Here is a 26,484-nt window from a genome sequence, read left to right as displayed (position 1 = left end):
TTTGAATACCAGCTAGAACACTTACCATAGGTGAGAATATTTATATATTACATAAAATATTTATATCTCTTGTTAAATATCTATATTGCTGAGGTGCTGTTTTTGGGTGAAGGCAGCATCATTTTGGAACATAAGACTTGTTACTGACTTTCCCGTTGAGCAGAGCACTGCTGATTCTTGATTCAGTAGCGAAAACGCACAATGCACGACGTCGCCACGGCAGCAGAAAGCGTTCTCGGCTGTCACGTCTGGTACACAGCCACTCCTCCAGGGGGCGCTGTTGCTGCACACAGCTGGCAGACACTCAAAAGTGCAAAGAAGAAGTTAAGAAGAAGCGAGAGCCGAGCATACGGGAGGGCAGGGGCTTGGACAGGAGCGGCAGCTAGAATGTTCTAGAAAGACGAGGAGAGCTCTCCTCTCTCCTCTCTCCTCTCCCGAGCCTACAAGGGCGGCGTAAGTCGGGCTACAGTCAGAACCGCAGCGCCTGCCTTTGGGCAGCAGGTACTTTAAACATCATCGCCGAGGAGGGGGGGGGGCAGAGATCCACTGCATCTCAGCTGCCAGAGGAGAGGCTGTGGATGATGTCACTTCCTTCAGGCCGGCAGGGGTGGGGCTTGTCACTGCTAGGATGAGGTAGTCCAGAGAGTCACCTCTGGGAATTCTTACTGCAGGGGGAGGAACCAAAATGCACCGGACATTAATAACTTGTATAAAGTACATTTTCTGCCCCCAGAGACACTTGTCAGGGTAATTGTCTTAACTGATTATTAATTGACAATGTGTGTTAACATAAAGACAATCACATGATTACAAATAACCTTTTAGTGATAATCCGTATTACTATTAGACCACTTTCTGAATTAAGTGCTTACTAGGAGTCTTTCTGTGTCTCTCTCCCAGCAGACATACAGCTGGGAGAGAGACCTTAATGTCTCTGCTTCTCAGATGGCATATTCTGGTCTTACAGCAAGGTCAATAAGGGGTATTCAGAAGACAAAATACTGATAAATGTTTGTGGCCATTTTTCTCCAATCACACTCTAGCACTGGTTCTTAGACTTTTTAATCTTTAAGTTTAGTAAATGTAGTACCTTTTAGGAGCCCATCAATAAACACAGTAGCATAGCCTACTGGACTCATTCTGGGATCCATTTTAGGTATCGTCTATTCGTAAAAAAAAACAAAAAAAACACTGGCCTAATATGGCCGTTCATCATAAAAACTTAAATCGTAGACTTTTTTGCATATGCTCCCATAAGATATCCTTTCTTTCTTTATAGACTTCCTGTCGTGGTGATGTCATTGTCATAGGCGTGTAAGGAAATGCAAGTTAGGTAGTTTTATTCACTTTTGTTCTCTGTATGCGCATTATAAATGGGCGTCCTATGGCTTCTTGGTGATCTCACACTATTGTGTTCCTGAGGCGAACACGGACACTCTCCACTTTTGTATGGTACTAAAAGTGGATAAGAGCATCTGAAAGTGGTGTCTCCTGATGTAAAAATAGTGTGCACTACAAAGTAGGTTGATGAATAGGCTGTGTTTTTAAATTAATATATTTCAGAAGATTTGATTTGATCAGTGAAATGTGACTAATGTGTTTTGTTGAATTGTCAGTTCATATTCAACATCTTAGTGAAGAAGGAAGTGACAATCTTAGAGAGGATTTTAATACAAACCTCATCAAATTAATCAAGTTAAGTACATCATAGCCTTTATGGAATGTGTTCCCCCTACCCGACTCTTTTCTCACTCATGATTGGCCTTTTCCCCAAGAGAAAGTATCCAATGAGGAAACAGATCTTAAGCTCAAGAAAATCCACTTTTCACATAAAGATATAGAAGTATAACTCACTAAAAGTATCATTTTATGATCTTGTATTTGGATGAATCACTTGAGATTTCCTGTGGTGTGGGATGTGTACAGGTAGGGCACAGAGATGCCCTTTTAAGGTTGACTTCCAAGTCAAAGGTCAGGCTCACCATTCTGTAGTCTGTAGGTGCAAAGGTCACCCCTTTGGACCGGTCCTGTGAGCCACTGCTACTGCCGCTGACAGAGTTTTTCCGCATGATGCCTGCGGGGAACACAAACGTTACAACCAGCCAATCAGAAGGCTGCACTCCACACAAATGTTACAGTCAGCCAATCAGAAGGGTGCACTCCACACAAACATTACAGTCAGCCAATCAAAAGGCTTTGCTCAACAATTTTTTTTTACTATCAGCCAATCGGAAGGCTTCGTTCCGCACACTGGCAGGAAAAGACGTTTTCATATTTTTCATGTTGCCATTTTGAGTTTCTCAATAATTGCACTATTATTTTTTGTGTATTGCCAGTCAGGGGTGCCAATAATTCTGAAGCCCACTGTATATCATGACTGTGTAAATTAATTCTGTGTAAAATGAAACAAAGGGCATCTGTAAAATGTGTGTAATGTGAAAGATTTGCATGACACACTGCTGATTGGCCATCCAGAGCACTGCTGGCGTATCGCAGCTGAAGCTGTGCTGCGGGGGGGTTACCTGTGGTCACCGGCGGGGGCAGGATGTCCAGCCTCTGCAGGCTGTTGCGGCGGGATGGGGGGTAGCCCCCGCTTTTGGACAGGCGTCTCTGGCGGCTGGACAGCATGGCGGCGGGCGACACGATGCCGGGCGGGGGCACCTTGCCCATCCTCTCGTACAGCTCCTCGATCTCCCGCTTCTGCGTGGCCTGGAGAGTCTGCACCTCCGCCAGGTGCCTGAGAGAGAGGGGGGGGGCGGAGAGCGCGGGTTTAGTAACGCGCTGTCCCTGTACCACACCGCCAACGTTTGCGGTGAACCATGTTTGCAGCAAACGGTTACCGTTAAAACGATTTCAGAACATTCCTTTTGGTTTGCCACCAACACCCATTTCAATACAAGTGGAAGCGACTTAGGACTAACAATGATAATGGTAACAATGGTATGGACTAATGTTTCATTGACTAAACTGTATTATAACAGCCAAATAATTGTAGTTTTCCCCCATAAGCAGCCTTTTCTGTTCGCTGTGCAGTACCCTTTCAAACTGTTCGCTAACATTTGTGGCCAACAAAAAAGCACACCTTAAACTAATAACGTGACCCAACGATTGGTCATAGTATTTGTTTTGCACTAATCATTGGTTGTGTTCTTAGGTTTTGCACATGCTGAAGCTGTTGGTAAATCAGTTGGTAAAAGACGCTCGACACAAGCCTGGATCTACAGGTCGATCATTTATAGGTCACGCTTTCCGAATAAATACTTCCGCAAAAGGATGCGCTCATTTCCTTGGTCAAGAACAGATTCGGGAGCCTCCTAACTTCCAGCTGCTGGCTCTTAGAAGCTACAAATTTAACGGGTTGGAATTTCCTTAAAACCTGGCGAACCTCTATCCATTTCCAGGTCAGGCTCTGGACAAAGAGATAGGAGATGACAAATGAGGGCTAGGAACGAGCCCGGAGATGGGGCCTCTCCATCAGAGCGCCAGGCACTGTGTGTGTCACAAGCTTTTCCAGATGAGCGCTTTCATAACCGCTGCAGTGCCCCCCGGTGGTGGGGAGGAGGCACAGCGGCGGCCAGACACAACGTGTCGCTCCGTATCATGAAGAAAAGCAGGTGATGTCCTGTGCGTGTGTTCCCGGTTGCCCTCGCGCGGGGCGGTGGCCGCTCACCTCTCCCGGAGCTCCTGCAGCTCGTCCCACATCTCCTCCGTCTCGCTCTCCTCGTCGCTGCTCATGTAGGAGGTGCTGCGGGAGCAGGAGACCCACAGGCCGGGGTTCACCTGCGGGCTCCCCGGCCCGCCGTCCCACAGCCGTGCCTCCGGGGGCCCCGACGGGTCGCCCCGGCCCTCGGCCACGGGCTGCCCCGGCCCCGGCCCCGGCCCCGGCCCCCGGGCCAGCGGGCTGTTGGCTGTTGAGGGTGAGAGGTGGAGGCCGTGTCTCATTACGTAACATTACATTACAGTCACTTAGCTCATGCTTTTTATCCAAAGCGGCTTGCAGTTGATTAGACGAAGCAGGGGGACAATCCCCCCCTGGAGCAATGTGGGGTTAAGGGCCTCGCTCAAGGGCCCAACGGCTGTGCTCAACAGGCTGCCCTCGAATTGCACACTCCTTCAGCACTGCATTATAAGTGCACCAAGTTGACGACTAATAACATGAAATCCCTTCATTTGAGACGCACTTGTACAATAACATCATGACTCTTCTGACCGTGATGAGAAACTCATCTGGTGCAGGTTAGACTAGCAGCAGTGACATCAGCTAGCTAGTTGTGTTACGGCAGAAAAACTTTAGATTTGGATTTAGATTCTGGCATATGTAGTTGTGTGCCCTGTTAGCTGCTATGTCATAACTTTAGTGACTAGGCTAGCATATGTAGTTGTGCGCCCTGTTAGCTGCTAAGTAATAACGTCAGTGACTAGGCTAGCATATGTAGTTGTGTGCCCTGTTAGCTGCTAAGTCATAACGTCAGTGACTAGGCTAGCATATGTAGTTGTGTGCCCTGTTAGCTGCTAAGTCATAACGTCAGTGACTAGGCTAGCATATGTAGTTGTGTGCCCTGTTAGCTGCTAAGTCATAACGTCAGTGACTAGGCTAGCATATGTAGTTGTGTGCCCTGTTAGCTCCTAAGTCATAATGTCTGTGACTAGGCTAGCATATGTAGTTGTGTGCCCTGTTAGCTAAGTCATAACATCAGTGACTAGGCTAGCATATGTAGTTGTGTGCCCTGTTAGCTGCTAAGTCATAACGTCCGTGACTAGGCTAGCAAATGTAGTTGTGTGCCCTGTTAGCTGCGTTGTGTTTTTAGCTTGTTAGCTTACATTCCTGCAGCAGGCCGCTGGAGGTCTGGGTGGGCGGGGAGACGGTGACCGTGCTGAAGCTGGCCTCTGATTCGTTCTGCTCCTCCGTGCTGCTGCCTGCGTTGCTGTCCCGCGCGGGGGAGGCGCCATTGGTGGCGGGCGGGGCAGGGGGCGGGGCCAAGGCCGAGGCGGAACTGGGCGGGGCCGCTGGGATGACCTTGGACGGGCTGACCTGGAAACGCCCAACTGTGACCGTGGCCCTTTTCTCTAAGGAACAGAGGGGGAAGACCGTAAGAGAGGGCGGGGTTTACGCACCGCAGTGAAATCAAAACGTGAATATGAGGCGTAGTGAATATGAAGAGTAGACTGTGACGTTTTTCTTGACATTCATTCATCTTCACTCCGGAACTTTCCATTCATGGCAATCAGAGGACATACACCTAGTCCTGCTCATAAATGCACACTGCGGCTTATGGGAAATGTAGTTTTTTGTTTTGTTTTTTGGGGTGGGGGGCTGTTTTGTGTGGTATTCATTTATTTGTGGCCATTTGGTGTATTATTATGGTGCTTGAATTCTGACTGGTGTACTGCAGTACTAGATTAGTGCAGTAGGTGGCAGACTTGCGCAATGTAAAATTGACTTTCCTCGACCAGCATAAAGTAATTATGGGCAGGTTAGTGAACTCTGACTGACATTGAAGCAACAGCTTTAAATGTCAGGGAATAATCAGGATGAACCTATTCTGTGAACCGTGCCGGCAATCTGACAAAGGAGTGCGATTCTGCACACTGTGTGCAAGAACTTAACAATAATAAATAAATTAATACGGCAAAAAGAGTGAAAACAAAGCTCTTTTTTGTGGACCTGAAAGTACTACTTAAAATGTGTAGAATTGGATCATATATACATAAATGCATAAAAGGATTCTGAATTAGATATTGTATTGTTGCACTGCCAACCGTGGTATACTAGTCCGTAAGTTGATGTATTCTTTAAGGGTTCCAATTGTATCTATATGGTCACGCCAGGACTCGGAACCGTAGGGTCCTCATCACACTTGTCCCTGTGTTCGATCTGCACTTGGTTGTACATCGCTCTGGATAAGAGCGTCTGCTAAACGGAATGGATGTAATGTAATGTAATGTAACGAATGGGTTACCTTATGTCAACCCTTCCTCAGACTAGATTTGAATTAAGCAGTCTTCTCTTCACGGTTTCTCAAAAGCACAAATCCGCATCATACTCAGACTCACCCTCTTGCACCTTCCTCACCTGTACATCAGTTATTGAAGGAACCATCACAATAACTAAATAGGTTTTAAGAAACGGTCTAACTCAAGTGGATAGCGGGAGTCCGCACCGCAACTATAACGACAACAGCCCTGACAAACGATGCCGTTGGGATCACTAACAGAGCAGATTTGTTTGTTTTTTTTGTTTTTTTTTCGGCTGCATGAATGATAAAACGCTGACATCCAATCCGAATTTACAGGGCGCCACGTTAAAAATGTCCAGAATGTTATTGTTCAGCAGCGTGGACGCTCACACCCCTTTCCGTGATCTTTATAGTTATAGTTCTTGGTGTGGACAGACCTTAAGGCTGGTACTGCTAATCTTTGTTTGCTTTGCACTGGTTAGACCATTATGACATCACGCCTCCCCTCACACCATAGGTGGACCTCTCGCAGAGAAACGCCCATAATCTGGCCTTACCCACTGCCTGCAGCGGGCCGTTTGCTCTGAGAAACTCCGAGTTCGTTTCACTGAATAAAGACGGCGTGTAATGCGATAGTAACGGTGAGACCGTTATCTCCGATCCGGACCTGCGCTGGGACCGCGTGGGAGCGCCGTGCTGTGGGACCGAGCTCTGGTTTCAGAGCAGGGCGGGGGCGTTTGCGGGTTTATTGTTTTACCCTCGGCGATGGGAGTCAGCCGGTCCTTGGAGGTGCCGATGGTGGGTTCGGGCGCCACGGGAGGGAACGGCGGTCTCGGATTCTGGGAGAGCACCTTCAGGGGGGGGGGGGATAAAGAAACACGTTTATTTATTTTTCCACCCTCATCTCAGAAATTGTGCTTAGTCAGCTGAAATGACAAATAGTTTTGCGTTTGACTGGCATTGTATGGCTCAGAATGGCTTTCCCGTAAAAGTCTGTGCTCTCGCTGAAAGGACACAGTGACTGTTACTGCGTGGTATACAGTATATCCCAGTCCTGTAGACGGTTGTACAGGCCCTGTGGCATGTGAGCCAGCCCTAAGTGAACTGTAGCAGGGTTGTAGCAGGGTTGTGCTGATTATACTGCCTAAGTGAACTGTAGCAGGGTTGTGCTGGTTATACTGCCTAAGTGAACTGTAGCGGGGTTGTGCTGGTTATACTGCCTAAGTGAACTGTAGCGGGGTTGTGCTGGTTATACTGCCTAAGTGAACTGTAGCGGGGTTGTAGCAGGGTTGTGCTGGTTATACTGCCTAAGTGAACTGTAGCAGGGTTGTAGCAGGGTTGTGCTGGTTATACTGCCTAAGTGAACTGTAGCGGGGTTGTAGCAGGGTTGTGCTGGTTATACTGCCTAAGTGAACTGTAGCAGGGTTGTAGCAGGGTTGTGCTGGTTATACTGCCTAAGTGAACTGTAGCGGGGTTGTAGCAGGGTTGTGCTGGTTATACTGCCTAAGTGAACTGTAGCGGGGTTGTGCTGGTTATACTGCCTAAGTGAACTGTAGCGGGGTTGTAGCAGGGTTGTGCTGGTTATACTGCCTAAGTGAACTGTAGCAGGGTTGTAGCAGGGTTGTGCTGGTTATACTGCCTAAGTGAACTGTAGCGGGGTTGTAGCAGGGTTGTGCTGGTTATACTGCCTAAGTGAACTGTAGCAGGGTTGTGCTGGTTATACTGCCTAAGTGAACTGTAGTGGGGTTGTAGCAGGGTTGTGCTGGTTATACTGCCTAAGTGAACGGTAGCGGGGTTGTGCTGGTTATACTGCCTAAGTGAACTGTAGCGGGGTTGTGCTGGTTATACTGCCTAAGGGAACTGTAGCAGGGTTGTGCGGGTTATACTGCCTAAGAGAACTGTAGCAGGGTTGTGCGGGTTATACTGCCTAAGAGAACTGTAGCAGGGTTGTGCGGGTTATACTGCCTAAGAGAACTGTAGCAGGGTTGTGCTGGTTATACTGCCTAAGAGAACTGTAGCAGGGTTGTGCTGGTTATACTGCCTAAGTGAACTGTAGCGGGGTTGTGCTGGTTATACTGCCTAAGGGAACTGTAGCAGGGTTGTGCTGGTTATACTGCCTAAGTGAACTGTAGCGGGGTTGTGCTGGTTATACTGCCTAAGAGAACTGTAGCAGGGTTGTGCTGGTTATACTGCCTAAGTGAACTGTAGCGGGGTTGTGCTGGTTATACTGCCTAAGGGAACTGTAGCAGGGTTGTGCTGGTTATACTGCCTAAGTGAACTGTAGCGGGGTTGTGCTGGTTATACTGCCTAAGGGAACTGTAGCAGGGTTGTGCTGGTTATACTGCCTAAGTGAACTGTAGCGGGGTTGTGCTGGTTATACTGCCTAAGAGAACTGTAGCAGGGTTGTGCTGGTTATACTGCCTAAGTGAACTGTAGCGGGGTTGTGCTGGTTATACTGCCTAAGGGAACTGTAGCAGGGTTGTGCTGGTTATACTGCCTAAGTGAACTGTAGCAGGGTTGTGCTGGTTATACTGCCTAAGAGAACTGTAGCAGGGTTGTGCTGGTTATACTGCCTAAGAGAACTGTAGCAGATTGTTGCTGGTTATACTGCCTAAGTGAACTGTAGCAGGGTTGTGCTGGTTATACTGCCTAAGAGAACTGTAGCAGATTGTTGCTGGTTATACTGCCTAAGAGAACTGTAGCAGGGTTGTGCTGGTTATACTGCCTAAGTGAACTGCAGCAGGGTTGTGCTGGTTATACTGCCTAAGTGAACTGTAGCAGGGTTGTAGCTGGTTATACTGCCTAAGTGAACTGTAGCGGGTTGTAGCTGGTTATACTGCCTAAGTGAACTGTAGCAGGGTTGTGCTGGTTATACTGCCTAAGAGAACTGTAGCGGGTTGTAGCGGGTTGTAGCGGGTTTATTGGCCCTCTCTCTCTCACCGTGCTCTGTGGGCTGACGGGGGCTGAGGAGGAGGAGGAGGTGCTGGAGCTCTCGGCCCGGTCCTGGATGGAGAAGGAGGCAGGGAGCGGGTCCCCCTGGGGGCCGGGCGGGGCCTGGGGAGGGGGCGGGCTGGCCCCCGCAGCTACGGGACGGCCGGTGGACCCCTGCGCCTGGGCTGCCTCGGGGTGGCTGGGGTACGGGTAGAGGTCGCGGTAGGGGCCCTGGAGGCCCAGGCCCTGGCCCTGCTGGCCGAACAGGGGGCCGTAGCCCGTCTGGGGGTGGAAGCCGGCGAGGGCGGGCAGGCCCTGCGGGAGCGGGTGGGACGGGCCGGCCATGGAGGTGGGCGGCATGAAGGACTGCGCCACGCTCATGGCCAGCGACAGCACGTTGGCCAGGGAGAACATGGGCTGCGTGTGGGCGGGGGGCCACATCCCGGGGTGCTGCTGCTGCAGGGGGGACCCCTCGGCCCCCGGGCTCGACCCCTCCGTCTGGTGCAGGGAGCCGGAGGAGGACGAGGGGGACGGGGAGGGGGACAGCGACGGGGAGGAGATGTTGGGGGTGCCGGGTGCGCGGGCGGGGTAAGGGAAGGGGAACTGCCTGCCCTGCAGGTAGGAGGGCGTGGTGTACTGCGCGGGGTGGGGCATCGGGCCCAGGGCGGGGTCGGGGGCCGGGGTCTGCGGGTACTGGGAGGAGGAGGGCTGGTAGGAGGCGCCAGACCCTGAAAGACACAGGAGGGATTGAGTCAGGCTTAAAGACAAGCTCACGTGCTTCAGTTCAAGAGCAGGCTTTTTTTGGAGTAAATGGTTGGCATTTATATAGCGCCTTTATCCAAAGCGCTGTACAATTGATGCTTCTCCATTCACCCATTCATGCACGCACTCGCACACCGACGGCGATTGGCTGCCATGCAAGGCCCCGACCAGCTCGTCAGGAGCAATTGGGGGAGTGTGTCCTCAACATTTTAAGTCAACGTTCTATAACTGCATTGCTTTCAGTCACCAGTTGTGATTGTTGCTTCAGCAATATAATGTTCAGTTAAGAACATTCTAATCATGTATTTGTGACCTCACACCTTAAAGGGTTAACAACCGACCGCAAAAAAGGAAATACAATTATGGAAAACCCCTAAACAGGAGCCAGTTAGATAAACCACACTCACAAAGCACACTACAGGATATTTTATAGCATACATTAAAACGAAGGAATAAAACATTTAGACTTTGCGCATCATGAAATGTTTCACCTGCCTAGCCAGTTTAACTTAAATTGTATCCATTTTTATTTGTTTACAAAAACACCCTGCAATTGCTGCTAAGCAACTAGGTTATACATCTGTGGATTACATGTCAGCGAGGCCCATTCCACAAGCCCAAGCCTCTCCTTGTTCTACCCCACTTGATCACCCTGATGGTGACACCAGGAGTATACAATAAAGAGGACTCTCTGTGGACTGCTTCGAGGTCAAGCCGGGTGTGCACTTTTGTGGAAGTGCTCCTTCCAATTTTGCATCATTATATTTTAAACTACGGTTTAAAGAGATTACATTACTTTACATTACTGCCGTTCAGCAGACACTCTTATCCAGAGCGACTTACACAGCATTTTTCAAACATTACACAGTATCCACTTCTACAGCTGGATATATACTGAAGCTGTGTATTTAGCCCAAATGTACAACCACAGTGTCCTACCTGTCATTCAAACATGCAACTTGGGTTTCAAGCCCAGTACACTACACACCGCCATGCTGTACATTGTTCAAGGGACAACTAATAACAAACACTGGGCATTCAGGCTCGGTCTCAGAACAGCTGTAATCCCATGGGCTCCGGGCAGCCATTTTGTTTCGGCGCATTGGGGGGACCGGTCGCATCTTACCTGAGGTGGTGTGGAAGGACTGGGAGCGGAGGGGCCGGGTGGGCGGGGCCCCGTCCGGGCTGATGTAGAAGCCCCCGCCCAGCCCGGGGGAGGAGCCACGTGCGGCAGGGGTGGGGCCTGATTGGCTGAAATCTGCGGGAACAGACGCGCGGCGACGCCCAGTGAGTCGCGGCTCGGAGCGATAACAGCACGCAGGGGCCGCCGCCGACACTTTGATCTATTCCAGGCACAGTATCTTTATTCTCCGATAAAGCCAATCGTCATGGTTACTGTTGCTTCAGTGGGTTCCGAAACTTGTGGGCCGTGGGAGGGTTTAACCTCCCGAGACCCAACAGAAAAAACGGACCACAAGATTTTTTTCATTTTTTACATTTTTGTGACTGCATCCAAGTCAGCAGGTCATGTTGTTTACCTTTTTTGTTCGCCTCCTTATCCCCCCCCCCCCCCCCCCTCCCCTTTTCTGTACAATTTAAAGCTCTTCCAAAATGAAAGTTTAAACTTCAGTTGTGTGACCCTGGGATGGGTGGGGCCTTATACAAGCGCACTGTTTATGACAGCAGCCAGCTCTGGTCCTGGGTGACAAAAACATGTTACAATGAGAATGTCTTATTTATTCTTTCAAAATATTATTTATTATATCGATAATATGTATTATATACACTCAGTGAGCACTTTATTAGGTATTTATTAGACTTCTACTGCTGTAGCCTATCCAATTATGATGCGTTGTATGTTACTGCCTAAGTGTTACTGCATACCACTGTTGTAATGTGTGGTTATTTGTGTTACTGTCACCTTCCTGTCAGCTTTGACCAGTCTGGCCTGATTAATAAGACGTTTCTTTCTGCAGAACTTCTGCACACTGGATTTTGTTTTGGTTTTTTGCACCATTCTTTGCTAACCCTAGACACTAGGGTGCATGAAAATCCCAGGAGATCAGCAGTTTCTGAGATACTCAAACCACCCTGTCTGCCATCAACAATCATTCCACAGTCAAAAGTCCCCATTCTGATGGTTGATGTGAACATTAACTGAAGCTCCTGACCTGTATCTACATGATTGTATGCATAGCACTGCTGCCACACAATTGACTGATTTGATAATCGCATGAATAAGTAGGTGTAATGAAGTAAAAATGTTCCTAATGAAGTGCTGGGTGAGGGTATAGTTTCTACTGTAGGTCTCTACTGTAGGGTTCAGCACAGGAGAATAATATCAGAGTCTGGAGATTAAGACCAGAGACTTACCTATGTGCCCAGCAGGGGACAAACAATTAACTGCCAGACCTCAGGAGGGTAAGGAGGGTGATGAGCTACATGCAGGGCTAAAAAGTCTTAAGTGTTTTAGTCTTATGAGACTTACAATTTTCTTTCTCTTGAGTATAAAATATACTTGTTTTAAGTTATTTGCTTGACAAGTGAAAATTTCTTTCCCCATTGGAAAATTGTGAAATGAGCCAAACCCTCTCACTTCATTGGTAATATTTTTCTATTTAACAAAAAGAGTATTAAGATAAGTCTAAATAGAAGTGGTATATATAGGTATGAGTGTGTGAGTGAATAGTGTGTGTGCCCTGCGATGGACTGGCGACCTGTCCAGGGTGTATTCCTGCCTTTCACCCAATGTATGCTGGGATAGGCTCCAGCCCCCCTGCAACCCTGTTCAGGATAAGCGGGTTAGGATAATGAATGAATGGATGAATAAATAGAAGACTAAAGTAAGACTGAAATAAGACTTATTCTTTGGTTTTTGCAGTGTGTTGGGGAAGCTGTAACTGGCTGTGCAGTATGTTACACCCGTTCCAATCGATGGTCATGCAGAAGGCGGTCTTCCTCACCTGGCAGCGAGGAGGAAGAGTGACTCCGGGGGAGGTGCTGCGTGTGCAGGTTGGGCTGGAAATTAAACACAGAAACACACCCGATTGGCCCACTTCCCTTCGCTCAGCCGTCGTCATGACGATACCACCGCGACCCCAATTGCAATTTCTCAACGGTGAAAAAAACCCTTGAGGACTCCCAGGCCTCTGGTTAGTTATCAACCCAAAGCGTGATAAGATGTCACCTCTAGCTCACAGACATTAACTTAAAGGTCTCTATCGATAAGAGAAGTTTCCTATGAGGGGATATGAAAGTCATAAACTATAAACAGGTTCCCAGCGTCCTCCTGGCACCTCACCTCACCCCTCTCTTATTGTTTATGGCCGCTGTGTTTTGAAAAGCTGTGAGGTGAAGCCTCTTGGGCAACGCCACTTCCTAACACGGCGTCCAGTCGATCTGCAGGCCGCACGTATACGAGCCGCTGACTCTGAACCCGCGCGCCGATCCACTTCCCCTGCTCTCTGCGGCGTTCCCAAGAGACGTCCCGACGTGTCAGAAGGTGTAACCGAGAAGGTTTGCGGTGGTGTTCAAAGGGAACCGTGCTGAATGTGTGTGGTGATCTTTCATATGTGGAAATATTTTGGGAAGGTTTCTGGTGATGGCACTTCTTAGGGGACGGTACTGTGTCTGTGGTGATATTTCAGACGGGATATCAGTCTGGGTTTGTCTTGATATGATAAACAGGATATCAGTCTGGGTTTGTGCTGACGGTCTTCAGGGACAGTGCGGTTCGATCGCACGTTGTTGCTGATGTAATTTTCTAAGGGGGCAATAGTGTGTGTGTATTTGTGTGTTTGCGTGTGTATGTGTATGTGTGTGTGCACACGTGTGTGCTTACGGTGATGTGTTTATATTTGCTGGTATGTATTTGTGTTGGCCTATGCACTGAATACCAAACAGAGTATCATGTCATGTACGAGTAAGAGTATCTGAGTACAGCTAAACGGTGCGGTAGGTAGATTTCGGGGGGCCCACCTGTGAGGCGGATAGGGACACCGCCCCGCCGAGGTAGGGCAGACGGGGACCCCCCCCTGGGTGGAGCTTCTCCTGGGACTCCTTCTGCATCAGCGACTCCGCCCGCTTGATGATGTCACACATGCGGTGGATGAAGCCCTCCTGCTCTGATGGCAGGATGAACTCGTTGTGTACCTGAGGGGGGAGGGGGTGGCATGGTAGACATGCACAGGTGAGCCAGAGCTTGTCACAGACACGCACAGGTAACTCTGAGCTTCTCACAGACATGCACAGGTAACTCTGAGTCTCACAGACACGCACAGGTAACACTGAGCTTCTCACAGACACGCACAGGTAACTCTGAGCTTCTCACAGACACGCACAGGTAACTCTGAGCTTCTCACAGACACGCACAGGTAACTCTGAGCTTCTCACAGACACGCACAGGTAACACTGAGCTTCTCACAGACACGCACAGGTAACTCTGAGACTCTCACAGGCACGCACAGGTAACACTGAGCTTCTCACAGACACGCACAGGTAACTCTGAGCTTCTCACAGACACGCACAGGTAACTCTGAGACTCTCACAGGCACGCACAGGTAACACTGAGCTTCTCACAGACACGCACAGGTAACTCTGAGCTTCCCACAGACATGCACAGGTAACTCTGAGACTCACAGACACGCACAGGTAACACTGAGCTTCCCACAGACATGCACAGGTAACTCTGAGACTCTCACAAACACGCACAGGTAACTCTGAGCTTCTCACAGACACGCACAGGTAACACTGAGACTCTCACAGGTAACACTGAGACTCTCACAGACACGCACAGGTAACTCTGAGCTTCTCACAGACACGCACAGGTAACTCTGAGACTCACAGACACGCACAGGTAACACTGAGCTTCCCACAGACATGCACAGGTAACTCTGAGCTTCTCACAGACACGCACAGGTAACTCTGAGCTTCTCACAGACACGCACAGGTAACTCGGAGCCTCTCACAGACACGCACAGGTAACTCTGGGCTTTGCACAGACACGCACAGGTGAGGTGTAGCTCAAGTTAGCTCAGGTGAGGTGTAGCTCAGGTTAGGTGTAACGCAGGCAGGTCAGGTGAACTGTTTGCAGAAACTAAGAAGGAAGTGGATCCACACAAGGCTATGCAAATACATGTGAATATGTGAATACACACACCTACAGATATACAGAGGGTCGGCACAGGGAAGCAAAATGTGTACACACACGTACAGCAGCGCGTGAGAGAGTCGCACAGACTCTCTCTCTCTCTCTCTCTCTCTCTCTCTCTCTCACACACACAGCAGGTCACAGTCTATCCCCTGTCAGCTTGTTTTCTCTCCTGTTTATATATGGCACATATAAACCTGAGAATGCTCAGCCATGATTGCCCTGATAACCACAGAGTGGGCCGTGTTACCTCAGACTGACACAGACCAAACCGACCTCCGTACGGAACTCGAGAGATTCTGCATGTCGCCGCGGGCAACGGCCAGGTCCCAGAGTCACCGCAGGTCAAACCCCGTCCGCTGGGCCGAATGCTCACGCAGCGGAAAAACACCTGGCTGCCGTAGCTAGGCAACAGGTCTGGGTCAGATACGCACCTGAAATACTTTAACTCCGCTACTTTGACTTTAGGTGCTCTTGCCAGATCCCCGGGGACTCTGAAAGCCACGTGCTCCAAACCCAGGCATAAAATACAAAAGTAGTAATCTCCTTCGGAATATGTCTGCGTGCCTGCGTGTCTGTCTGTGCGTACAGCATGTCTGTATGTCTGTCTGTGTACAGACTGTCCATCTGTCCGTCTATGCCACCTACACTATGGTTCTGCAGTACCCAGCACAGCACCCACACTATGGTTCTGCAGTACCCAGCACAGCACCTAGACTATGGTTCTACAGTACCCAGCACAGCACCAACACTGGTTATACAGTACCCAGCATAGCACCTAGACTACGGTTCTACAGTACCCAGCACAGCACCAACACTGGTTATACAGTACCCAGCACAGCACCAACACTGGTTATACAGTACCCAGCATAGCACCTAGACTACGGTTCTACAGTACCCAGCACAGCACCAACACTGGTTCTACAGTACCCAGCACAGCACCAACACTGGTTCTACAGTACCCAGCACAGCACCCACACTATGGTTCTACAGTACCCAGCACAGCACCCACACTATGGTTCTACAGTACCCAGCACAGCACCCACACTATGGTTCTACAGTACCCTGCACAGCACCCACACTATGGTTCTACAGTACCCTGCACAGCACCCACACTATGGTTCTGCAGTGTGCGGGACTCTTTAGATCTGTGCGGCGCTGTGCTGCGCTGGGAGCAGAGCTCACCATGACCGCGGCCATGTCGTCTGGGTTGTCCCCGTCCAGGTCGAACTTGAACGTCACCATCTTGTTGTTGTGCGTTTGCAGCTTGCACTCCACCACGCGGTCCACCTTATCAGAGAGCTGCAGGCAGGAAAGCACAGCCTGTGTAAAACGCAGTGTGTGTGTGTGTGTGTGTGTGTGTGTCATTTGACACGGCATGACAGCTGGTGTCAGGTTATCTTGTGACAGCTGTTGTGTCGTGTATGAAGCCGTTATCTCAGCCTCATGGCGAGGTGTTACTGTTTTCACACGCTACAGGTTTTAGTCAGTGAGGCCCTTGGAGTTTTACAGGGGTGCCACTAGGGGGAGCCCTGGTTTCTCCGGCTGAGTATCTGAGAGCTTGTTTCTGCGGTGCAGGGAATGCTGGGACGTGTGGAGCGATGGGGTCGTTACCCCGGTGATGCGCAGGCGGGATCGGGCCCTCCTCCTGAACTGCTTGCCGGGGGTGCGCTTGGCCGAGCCTGTGGAGCTCTTCTCCGATAGGCCCTCGTTGCCGTCACTCAGACCCGACGTGACATCGGAGGCGTAGCTGTGGAAGGGAGATTGATCACAGGGAGTCAATGGGAGGCTTTAATTTACAATGGCCCCTGTCGCCCCACCCCACCCCACCTCTGTATAAGCCTTCGTAACCCATACAGGGGCACAGAGGGTAACGGAGCCGCAATTTTCGAACGGCGTTTTACGCTCGTCCACGCGCAGGGAGTGAGGGAGTCGCTCTGTGGGAGGCTCCGCTGGCCCTGCGCAGGTTATGCGCCCGCGCAATCCTTTCCGTTTTAGTTTCTGTTCTTACGAACAACACATGGCTTTTCTATCCGGACGTTTCTACATCCAGGCTATTAATGCTTCTCCATCCATGACGCGTACCTTCAGAATAAGGTAATAAGGTAAAGGGGGGGGGGGATACTCTTTGTGATAAACGCACCACTCGTTCAAAAACATGGTATAGAGCTGCAGGGTGTGCTGGGTTTTGTTGTTGCTCAGCGCTCAATTGATCAATTAAAAAAGTTAATTACACACTAAACTCACCTCACCTGCTTTCTCGGGTCTGAATCGGTTGCTGATATAAAGGTGAAAAAAAACTACCTGCGGTTCTCCAGGGCCAGGAGTGAGGACCCCAGCACACCCTGCGGCTCTCCAGGACCAGGAGTGAGGCCCCCAGCACACCCTGCGGCTCTCCAGGACCAGGAGTGAGGCCCCCAGCACACCCTGCTGCTCTCCAGGACCAGGAGTGAGGCCCCCAGCACACCCTGCGGCTCTCCAGGACCAGGAGCGAGGCCCCCAGCACACCCTGCGGCTCTCCAGGACCAGGAGCGAGGCCCCCAGCACACCCTGCGGCTCTCCAGGACCAGGAGCGAGGCCCCCAGCACACCCTGCGGCTCTCCAGGACCAGGAGCGAGGCCCCCAGCACACCCTGCGGCTCTCCAGGACCAGGAGTGAGGACCCCAGCACACCCTGTGGCTCTCCAGGACCAGGAGTGAGGACCAGTGGTGAAAAGGCAGGCACTCAGCCAAATCACTCACAGACGGGACCCTATCGGTCAGTCCCAACTCAGACGGGATGCAGGACTAGCGCAAACGTACAGGCCGTTAGCGCGGGTCATTAAACGCAGCGACTGTAGGTCTTTTAGCGGTAATGGCAGTGGCCCCATGCCCCACACTCAATACAGCCCTTCACATTTACAGCCTCCCAACTAAACCGCTTTCATCTCCCCTGTCTGCTTTTCAGTGGGGGTGGGCGGGGCCGTGACTTATTCCAAACGGGGAGACCCTTCCTTCCGGTGGGCCGAAAGATCTGCCCCGCCCGCAGGCGGGGGCTGGGCGGGCGTGTGTCCCCCCCGGGACTCATCGGCTCCCGCAGGTTTCCCAGGAAAGAGCGCGCGCTGTTCGGGCCAGTCCTCTCCACACAGGAAGCGGAGCAGCCGGCCTGAAGGAGCACTCCGCACCGCTCCGACAACAAAAGAGCTTCCCACTCCTTCCGTATTTCATTATTCGGCCGCTTTTCGTTTTTTCCGTAATGGCTCTCGTAAACGAAGCACCTTTGCAAATGCAAATCTGGCACAAGCAAGCGCAGACCGCAGCTCCAGGTCCTCCACTGTGAAGCAGGAAGCCACATATTTACCCCGAAAACCAATCGAATCACCCACCCTCTGTAATTACCTCTCCCAGCGTGACTAAGGGCTGTGTACCACAGGCAACCCAGCTAAAAGCTTTTCCCTTAACAGTAATAAGGAACATAATCAATTTTACATGTTAAATAACACGACACGGAACCGTCATTACGGTCTGTTAAGGAACCAAACACAAACGCTTCTCAGGCATCGCTGGAGCGTGCGTGAGCGGAGCGTTAGTGTTTGTACGAGTTGTGTGTGTTGTGCGTGTGCGTTTTCTGAGTTGTGTGAGTTGTGTGTGTGTGTTTTTAGAGTTGTGAGTTGTGTGTGCGTTTTCAGAGTTGTGTGAGTTGTGTGTGTGTTTTTAGAGTTGTGAGTTGTGTGTGCGTTTTAAGAGTTGTGTGAGTTGTGTGTGTGTTTTTAGAGTTGTGAGTTGTGTGTGCGTTTTCAGAGTTGTGTGAGTTGTGTGTGTGTTTTTAGAGTTGTGTGAGTTGTGTGTGCTTTTTCAGAGTTGTGTGAGTTGTGTGTGGGTTTTTAGAGTTGCTCTGTGAGTTGCTCTGTGGCGGGAGGTCACTGGTTACCTGTCCACAGGTGAGGAGAAGCCGCTGGCTGAGCCGGAGTGGGCGCGGTCGATGTTGTGGGACACCGCGATGCTCTGCGGGGAACGCAGAAGGGGAACGGTGAGGAGCACGTAGTGTAGTGCGCTATAACTCATTATTACATTACATTACAGTTCATTAGCTGGCACTTTTATCCAAAGTGACTTACAGTTGATTAGACTAAGCAGGGGACAGTCCTATAGCGTACATATGCCTATAATGAACAGATATGATGAATAGCACATAGCATTGCATGCTGTGATGCGCAAATCTAACGAAGATGCAAAACCGCAGTAAACTGAATATTTTGGGGTGCGGCTGTATTACGTTTTTTTGTATGTATTACGTATATTCTATTTCGCGAAGAGATAATCACAGTAACCGTGGAAATGATGGGCTGTGAAGGATTTGTAAACAGCTGGTCGTGGGGGGGGGTTGTTCAGACACAAAGGCGGCGAATGGGCTACTCACTGAGGGAAATCGAAGAGCCGGGATTGGAGGGGCCAGGGTGGGCGGAGCCTCAGTGGTGGGCGGGGCTTCGGCAGGCTGAGCAGAGCTGGGATTGGCCATGGCTGGCGGGGGTCCCTCTAGGGGGTCCTGAAGCCCGGAGGAGCTCAAGTAGCCATCGGTCTCACAGTCAGCTGTCGAGAAAGGGAGAGAGAGAGGGAGAGGGAGACTGTTAACATGCATTCGGGGAGCAAGGGGTCGACGGGCTGTCTCCGAGCACGGATTAGCGGGGTCCCAGGGTAACCATAACAAACTGGCCGCTAAACAAGAACGGGACGCTAAAGGCTACCGCGGTACAGGAGGCCCGCGCTGCCCGAAATGGGTCCACTCGTCCCTGCCAAAATCCTCCCGTGGCATTGCCGTGACCCCAGCCCCTCTCGTGCCTTCCCAAATCCCCCGACGGCGTTGCTGCGCGGTCTTAAAAACACGCCCAGCACGTGCAGCCGCCGCGGGCCTGAGGCAGGGCCCCGTGGCCAGCGCTGAATAATTCAGCTCCTGGGCTCTCGTGTCCCGGGGCCTCAATCGGGAACGAGACTCAGGCCGCCTGTGGGCCGGGGGCCAAAAAGCAGGCCCAGACGTCACCGTTGTAGTGAGAGTGAGAAAGCAGGAGTGTCTGGAAACCGCAGAGTCAACCTGGCCCGATCGAGTGATTTCGTCTTAATGAGCCGGTATCACAGAAACTGATTAAGCCTCATCGTAGACTAATGGAGATTGTCTATTCAGAACTCGACTCTGGGATTAAGCTTAATCTGCATCTTTTTAAGTTTGTTTACTTGACAAGTGACATTTTCTTACACCATAGGCAAATCCTGAATTGAATGATTTTTTGGATAATTATGAGACTAAAAGACTTGCTGGGATTGGTTTAAAAATATATTTTTTGTGTTAATGAAGCCTGTTGCATTGCTTCGTAGAATGTGTCATTAGGGAAAACATTTTAAGGTTTCGGGGTAGAATTTCAAGGAAAATAATTATTCTTTGAGTGAATAGGTATGTACTGCTATGCTGGCAAGAAACCAGTTCAAGTAGCCTGGAAATGTGAGTCAACAAGCTAGTTAGAATATTTCTCCAGCTTTGTAGTCATGTGGGTGAAATCAATACGTTCACACGTGGCATGGTAGGGGGGGGTAGTTTTCATTTCAGCTTTGGGCCGGGCACCCTGCTGAACCACCTCATCATGTGTAGTCAAAAGTCAACAGTCAACAGCCAAGTCTCGCAAGCATACTAGCCACACAATTCACAATTCATATGAAAATATTGGAGGCATCTTCCTGTCTCCCTCAACCTCCCTCCCAAATCTATGCAAATGCATTTATGAATGCAAATTTCCCAAGCGCATCTTCCCACACAACTTTGTTAAGGAGCTACTTCACTCAATTAAAACTATAAATATGAAGTAAAAAAAAATCATACGCTATAACGGATCATGACCCTCTTTCGCGTTATGCTAATTCTGTTCCTGGCTGAGGTGAACCAGCTTGGTAGCCAAGCAACCAGCAAGAGCACAGCATTCAGGAGTGGTTGCATTCAGGAATGCTTTCGAGCCTGACGTACTTCATAACCACCCTTCCATATGGCAACAGCGACGACTGTCAAAACACTTGCCTGGACATCTCTTCCCATGCTAATTTGTGGAGCCTCAATCTCATCAGTGGAAGAGTATGGATTTTGAGTGCTTTAATCACTGTTTACTGCGGCGGTAATTGATGGGTTGCTCATGACTGGACGCTGAAGAGCACTGATCTCAGCACGCCCAATACAATGGCGAAAGCCAGCTGGTGCTGCTGGTGACATCATCCTCTAAGCCAGTGGTAACCAACCCTGTTCCTGGAGATGTACTGTGCTGCAAGTTCTTTTCATTCCAACCCTAACGAAGCACACCGCAATTCAACAGCTAGAGACCTCGTTGAGCTGCAGTACTAATTAGTAGAGTCGGGTGTGTGAAATCGGGGTTGAAACGAATACCGACAGGATGGTAGATCTCCAGGAACAGGGTTGGGCAGTCCTGCTCTAAGCCTTCATGAAACAGGCCGGGGGGGGAGGGGGGGGGCAGGTGTGCGGAGATTAGAAAAGGACCATCTCTGTGGGCTGTGGGTCTCTTGGCAGGTTACCGGTGGGTTTTTGGCGGGTTACTGGCGGGTAGTAGTGTAGTGGTTAAGGTACATGACTGGGACCTGCAAGGTCAGTGGTTTGATCCCCGGTGTAGCCACACAGCCGTTGGGCCCTTGAGCAAGGCCCTTAACCCTGCATTGCTCCAGGGGAGGATTGTCTCCTGCTTAGTCTCATCAACTGTATGTCGCTCTGGATAAGAGCGTCTGCCAAATGCCATTGATGTAATTAATGTAATTATTTTGGCAGGTTTTTGGCGGGTTACTGGTGGGTTACTGATGGGATTTTGGCAGGTTTTTGGCGGGTTACTGGTGGGTTACTGGTGGGATTTTGGCAGGTTTTTGGCGGGTTACTGGCAGGTTTTTGGCAGGTTAAGGCGGGCACTCACAGGTGGCGGGGGAGAAGCTGGTGTGTCGGATGTGGAAGTGCTGGTGCTGGTCGGCCTCGGGGTCCTCGGGCTCCCTGCCGAAGCTGGAGTTGATGCCGGAGTCCAGCGACTCGCTGACCGGCGACGGGGTCGGGGCGGAGATGGTCAGGACGGGCGGGTTCAGGGCGGAGGCCGGGGCTGGGTTTAGGGCGGGGGCCGGGGGGGAGGGAGGGGTCGGGGCCGGGGCCAGGGCCAGGGCCGGGGCATGGGCAGGGACGGGCCCCTCGGAGGCCTGGCTGTCGAGCCGGGGCCGGGCGGGGAGGTCGGCCTCGGCCACGGGCTCCGGCTCCTCCTCGATCACCTCCTTCTCCATCCTCCTCCGGATCTCCTCGGCCTGCCGCCGGCGCTTCTCCCGCTGCCTCTTGATGGTGGTGACGCGGTCGCGCACCGCCTTGGCCACCAGCTTGTAGTCCGCTTCGCACACGAAGCCCAACACCACCTGCGCGGTGCCACAGAGAGGGCCAGCGTCACCTCCATCGTGCGCACACACGACCAGGGGGGTGTTTCACAAAGCCGGATTACTGAGTTAGCCGGATTACTGGGCTAGCCGGATTACTGGGCTAGCCGGATTACTGGGCTAGCCGGATAACTGAGTTAGCAGGATTATAGCCTATGTTCCAGATTTGGGATGGTTCTGTGTTTCACTCAGAATCCAGTTCCCTCAGCAATCCTGCTTAATGAAATTGCCCCCAGGGATATTTTTGAAACACAAAAGTTTACAAACCTGAAAGTACTATTTTGAACATTAAAAGCAGTGTAAGTGCAATGCAATACAATGATGTCGTACAAAACTTTCAAAGTTTGATATCTGCAAAATACATAACATAACAAAATAACAAGTCATTCAGTTTGATATAGACTATTAATCTTATTAGCCAAAAATATTGCCAATGAGGTAAGAGAGACCTAATTTCAAGATTTGCCAATGGAATAGGAAAATATTACTTGTCAAGCAAACGTTAACTTAAACCAAGCTTTCTACTAAAAATAAGATCTGAAGTCTTATTACAAGACTAAAACACTTTTTGCAGTGTCTGCAGGTAAGACCCAATAAGCATAAGCCAAGTGTCTCATAAACCATAGACATGGATATGAACTGTGGCATTACTCTCTGTCCTTGAAAAAAGTAGTTTGAACACTGGTACAACTATTCATGTTGAGGTTTCCATGGAGACAGGATTGTTATTTTTTATGAGGACGAAAGGGACTTAAACATGAGCTTCATGAATAAACTAATAAACTCTTTGATCAACTCGGAGCCAGTTGACAAGTCCCCTAGCTGCCCTTTGGTTCATTATTTCCATTCCACGTGGAAGTACGAGTACAAAAATAAACTTGATAAGTACCCAGATAAACTTGATCTCACTTGTGTTCCTGAAGTCACATGATGTGAGGATAAGTCGTATCAACCATTTTGAAATGTGCTAAAGTTACTACTTGAGACCGAGGTTCGTGATCCCTTTGGATCGTGAATGTCCATCGGATTCTTCCCCAATGTACACCAAGCGCTGTATTAGGTATTTTTGTGACTTTTTTATTTAATTTTTTTTTATTTCTTGGTTTTCTTCTGCTGTAGCCTATCCACTTACGAGGTTTGACTCTTTGTGTGTTCAGAGATGCTCTTCTGTATGGTACTTTTGCGTGGTTATTTGCGTTACTGTCACCTTCCTTTTAGCTTTGACCAGTCTGGCCATTCACCTCTGATCTCTCTCATTAATAACACGTTTTTGCCCGCAGAACTTCTCCTCACTGGATGTTTTATGTTTTTTCGCCCCGTTCTCTGCAAACTCTGGAGACTGTTGTGCGTGAAAATCCCAGGAGATGGGCATGCAAGGCACCCACCAGCTCGTCAGGAGCATTGGGGGGGTGAGGTGCCTTGCTCAGGGACACTTGGACACACCCAGGGCGGAATCAAACTGGCAACCCTCCGACTGCCAGACTGCTCTCACCTCCTGAGCCAGTGTGGCCCCCTTTAACCTTCTGCTTAATTCCAGCGGTGACATCGCAACCTTTGTATTCTAATGTGTGCAGTCAGAATCATAAAGGATACTGAAAAAATGTCTTGAGTTTGTAATGACTCTTCTCCTCTCAAATGGAAAATATTAGCTTGTTTTAAGTTACTGTTTGCTTGACAAGTGAATTCTCTTACCCCGTTGGCAAACCTTGAAAAATAGTCAGTCATATTTTTCTCTTATTTACCAAAATAGTTATAAGAAATGATATTTTAAGTCGAGATACAAGACTAAAATACTTCAACGGATTTTTTTGGTGTTTGCGGTGCATCCATCGTCTTCGCCCCGTTTCCAATTCCTTGAACGTCTCAATATATTTTACGTTGACCTTAACTCTCTTTGTCCGCTGAATTTACATTCAAGCCGTTCGAATGGCAACCTTCTCACTCGGTAATGTGTACAATCGGACTCTCGAGGGCAACGGAAGACGCGTTCAGTGCGGCGCTGGCTCCGTCGTTCCCCGCATCGCGTGAACGTTCCCCGGCCCTTGGGTACCCACCATCTCCTGGGCCACCTCCTCGGGCACGTCCTTGTAGAGCTCGAACAGGAACTCGATGGCGTTGTTGTCCTTGTACTTCCCGTGCAGCTTCTTGGTGTCGTCCATGCGCAGCCACAGCTTCAGGCCGGACTTGTGCGTGTCGTCCTCCTCGGCCAGCTCCACGTGCACGCCGTTGTTCTCCTGGAAGAAGGCGTGCTCCAGCAGGTCCTGGATCGTGTACCTGGTGGGAGGCGAGGGAGGCCACGAGGGCAGGTCAGCCAGGACATTACATTACATTACATTACATTACAGGACATTGCATTGCATTGCATTGCATTGCATTTGGCAGACGCTCTTATCCAGAGCGACCTACAGTTGATTAGAATAAGCAGGAGACAATCCTCCCCTGGAGCAATGCAGGGTTAAGGGCCTTGCTCAAGGGCCCGACGGCTGTGCGGGTCTTATTGTGGCTACACCGGGGATCGAACCACCGACCTTGTGGGTCCCATTCACGTACCTTAACCACTACACTACATGCTGCCCTTAGAAGATTTTAGGAGCACAAAAAGGGCCGTTTGCGTAGGACTCGAGGGCAAGAGTTGCCAAAGACGTCACTGCCGTTGGGACGTCAGCTCGACCTGTCTCTGCAATCTTAGCGCTGATACCGCCCCGCGCTAAATAAACGTTTGCTGTTAGACCGGCGTGGCTTTGGAGCGCTCCTTGCTTACCCTGGATTAGGCCGGTCTGAGAGACTTCTCCGCTAAGCCGTAGGCTTTCACAGGCCGGCGTCACGCAGGGTGAAGAGGTAGAGTGCGTATATGTGTGCCGTGGGGAACAGGGCCTTTAAGGCACATGACTTAGAGGGCGGCCTGTAGCATAGCGGTTCTGCGTAGCTGTTGGGCCCTTGAGCAAGACCCTTAACCTCACATTGCCCCAGGATAAACTGTTTCCTGCTTAGTCTAATCAACTGGAGCGTCAGCTAAATGACAAATTTATAATTATAGCTCCAGAAAGACAGCTTGTTTTGGGTGGAGTGGTGAAGACTATGGACAGGGGGACAGGCCTAAATTGGTTGACATTGTAAAAGAGAAGCTATCATGTGGGATTCTGAGAAATAGGAATATGGAAATAGTCATACCCAGATCCCCCACATAGATGCGTCTCACTCACTTTCATCCTCTAACCTCGGATACATCAACTCTCTGACACTCTCCAAACTAACCTTGCATTGGTTTCATTATTTCATATTGACCAATGAATGCATTTGTTACATTAATTACATTAATGGCATTTGGCAGACGCTCTTATCCAGAGCGACATACAGTTGATGAGACTGAGCAGGAGACAATCCTCCCCTGGAGCACTGCAGGGTTAAGGGCCTTGCTCAAGGGCCCAGCGGCTGTGCAGATCTTATTGTGGCTACACTGGGGATTGAACCACCGACCTTGTGGGTCCCAGTCACGTACTGTAACCACTACGCTAGAGGCATAGTGGTTACAGTACCACTGCTTTTGTTTATCTTTCTTGGATGTCATTTTGACTTGCCGCAGGCTTTGTGAACTAATCTTTAGACAAAAGCTCCATTGTTCCTGAATGTCAACAGTAGCGTTATTATTTTGATGCTGTCTCGGCAAGAAAAACAAGCCGGACAGGTACGACAGCTGTTCAGGTATACCCAGGAACAACTCCCGCTGCGCAATGCGTGCTCAGGCTCACACGGGCATCGTGCTGTGGAGAGAGTTTGGGTGGGGGAGGGGGAACGCCTCTCCTTACCTCTCGTGCTTGTTCATGTGGATGCAGCCCGCGATGATCTCTTTCATCTCGGGGACTTTTACTTTGAAAAAGCTGTCCGGCTTCGTTCCCTATATAAAAAATTAAAAAAAACAGGAAGCAGAAAAAAAACAACAACAAAAAAAAACACAGGGTTAATTTATTTTGAATTCATTTCCTATAAAACAGGAAGCAGAGAGAACACTGGACTTTTACTTTGAAAAAGACATCCGGCTTCATTCCCTATCGGTCAGGAAGCACAGAGAAAACGCGTGACTTTTACTGAGAAGAATCTCTTTGCTTCATTCCCTATAAAACGGGAGGCGGAGGGAAAACACCGGGGGGCTTTTAAATGTCAGCGGCATCAATCGTGAGAGCAGCACAAACATGGAGGGGGAGTCGGGGCTCCGTGACGCGTCCACCCAAACCACTGTCAGGGAAACGCGCGCGGGGAT

At 50.0% G+C, this 26,484-nt stretch overlaps 1 protein-coding gene across 1 annotated transcript in view; it reads right to left on the bottom strand.

The window, feature by feature from the left end:
- Positions 1 to 456: 456 nt before the first annotated feature.
- The window catches only part of wnk4b (WNK lysine deficient protein kinase 4b), a 61,177-nt gene continuing 35,149 nt past the window's right edge, over positions 457 to 26,484 (bottom strand). The window contains exons 5-21 of the mRNA XM_061223947.1: positions 26,033 to 26,121; positions 24,281 to 24,500; positions 21,731 to 22,208; positions 19,198 to 19,367; positions 18,709 to 18,782; positions 16,414 to 16,549; positions 15,985 to 16,101; positions 13,629 to 13,802; positions 12,614 to 12,668; positions 10,777 to 10,908; positions 8,898 to 9,616; positions 6,715 to 6,808; positions 4,822 to 5,067; positions 3,671 to 3,908; positions 2,523 to 2,737; positions 1,983 to 2,074; positions 457 to 665 (exon numbers count right to left, since the gene is read on the bottom strand). Coding sequence (XP_061079931.1) covers positions 663 to 665; positions 1,983 to 2,074; positions 2,523 to 2,737; positions 3,671 to 3,908; positions 4,822 to 5,067; positions 6,715 to 6,808; positions 8,898 to 9,616; positions 10,777 to 10,908; positions 12,614 to 12,668; positions 13,629 to 13,802; positions 15,985 to 16,101; positions 16,414 to 16,549; positions 18,709 to 18,782; positions 19,198 to 19,367; positions 21,731 to 22,208; positions 24,281 to 24,500; positions 26,033 to 26,121 — 3,252 coding nt within the window. The 3' untranslated portion in view covers positions 457 to 662. The remainder of the gene's footprint in view (positions 666 to 1,982; positions 2,075 to 2,522; positions 2,738 to 3,670; positions 3,909 to 4,821; positions 5,068 to 6,714; positions 6,809 to 8,897; positions 9,617 to 10,776; positions 10,909 to 12,613; positions 12,669 to 13,628; positions 13,803 to 15,984; positions 16,102 to 16,413; positions 16,550 to 18,708; positions 18,783 to 19,197; positions 19,368 to 21,730; positions 22,209 to 24,280; positions 24,501 to 26,032; positions 26,122 to 26,484) is intronic.

Source organism: Conger conger, chromosome 16 (genome assembly GCF_963514075.1).
Source record: "Conger conger chromosome 16, fConCon1.1, whole genome shotgun sequence".
NCBI classification, from domain to species: Eukaryota; Metazoa; Chordata; class Actinopteri; order Anguilliformes; family Congridae; genus Conger; species Conger conger.
The sequence above is the reverse complement of the archived record's forward strand: the minus strand, read 5'-3'. Positions and strand labels throughout refer to the sequence as shown.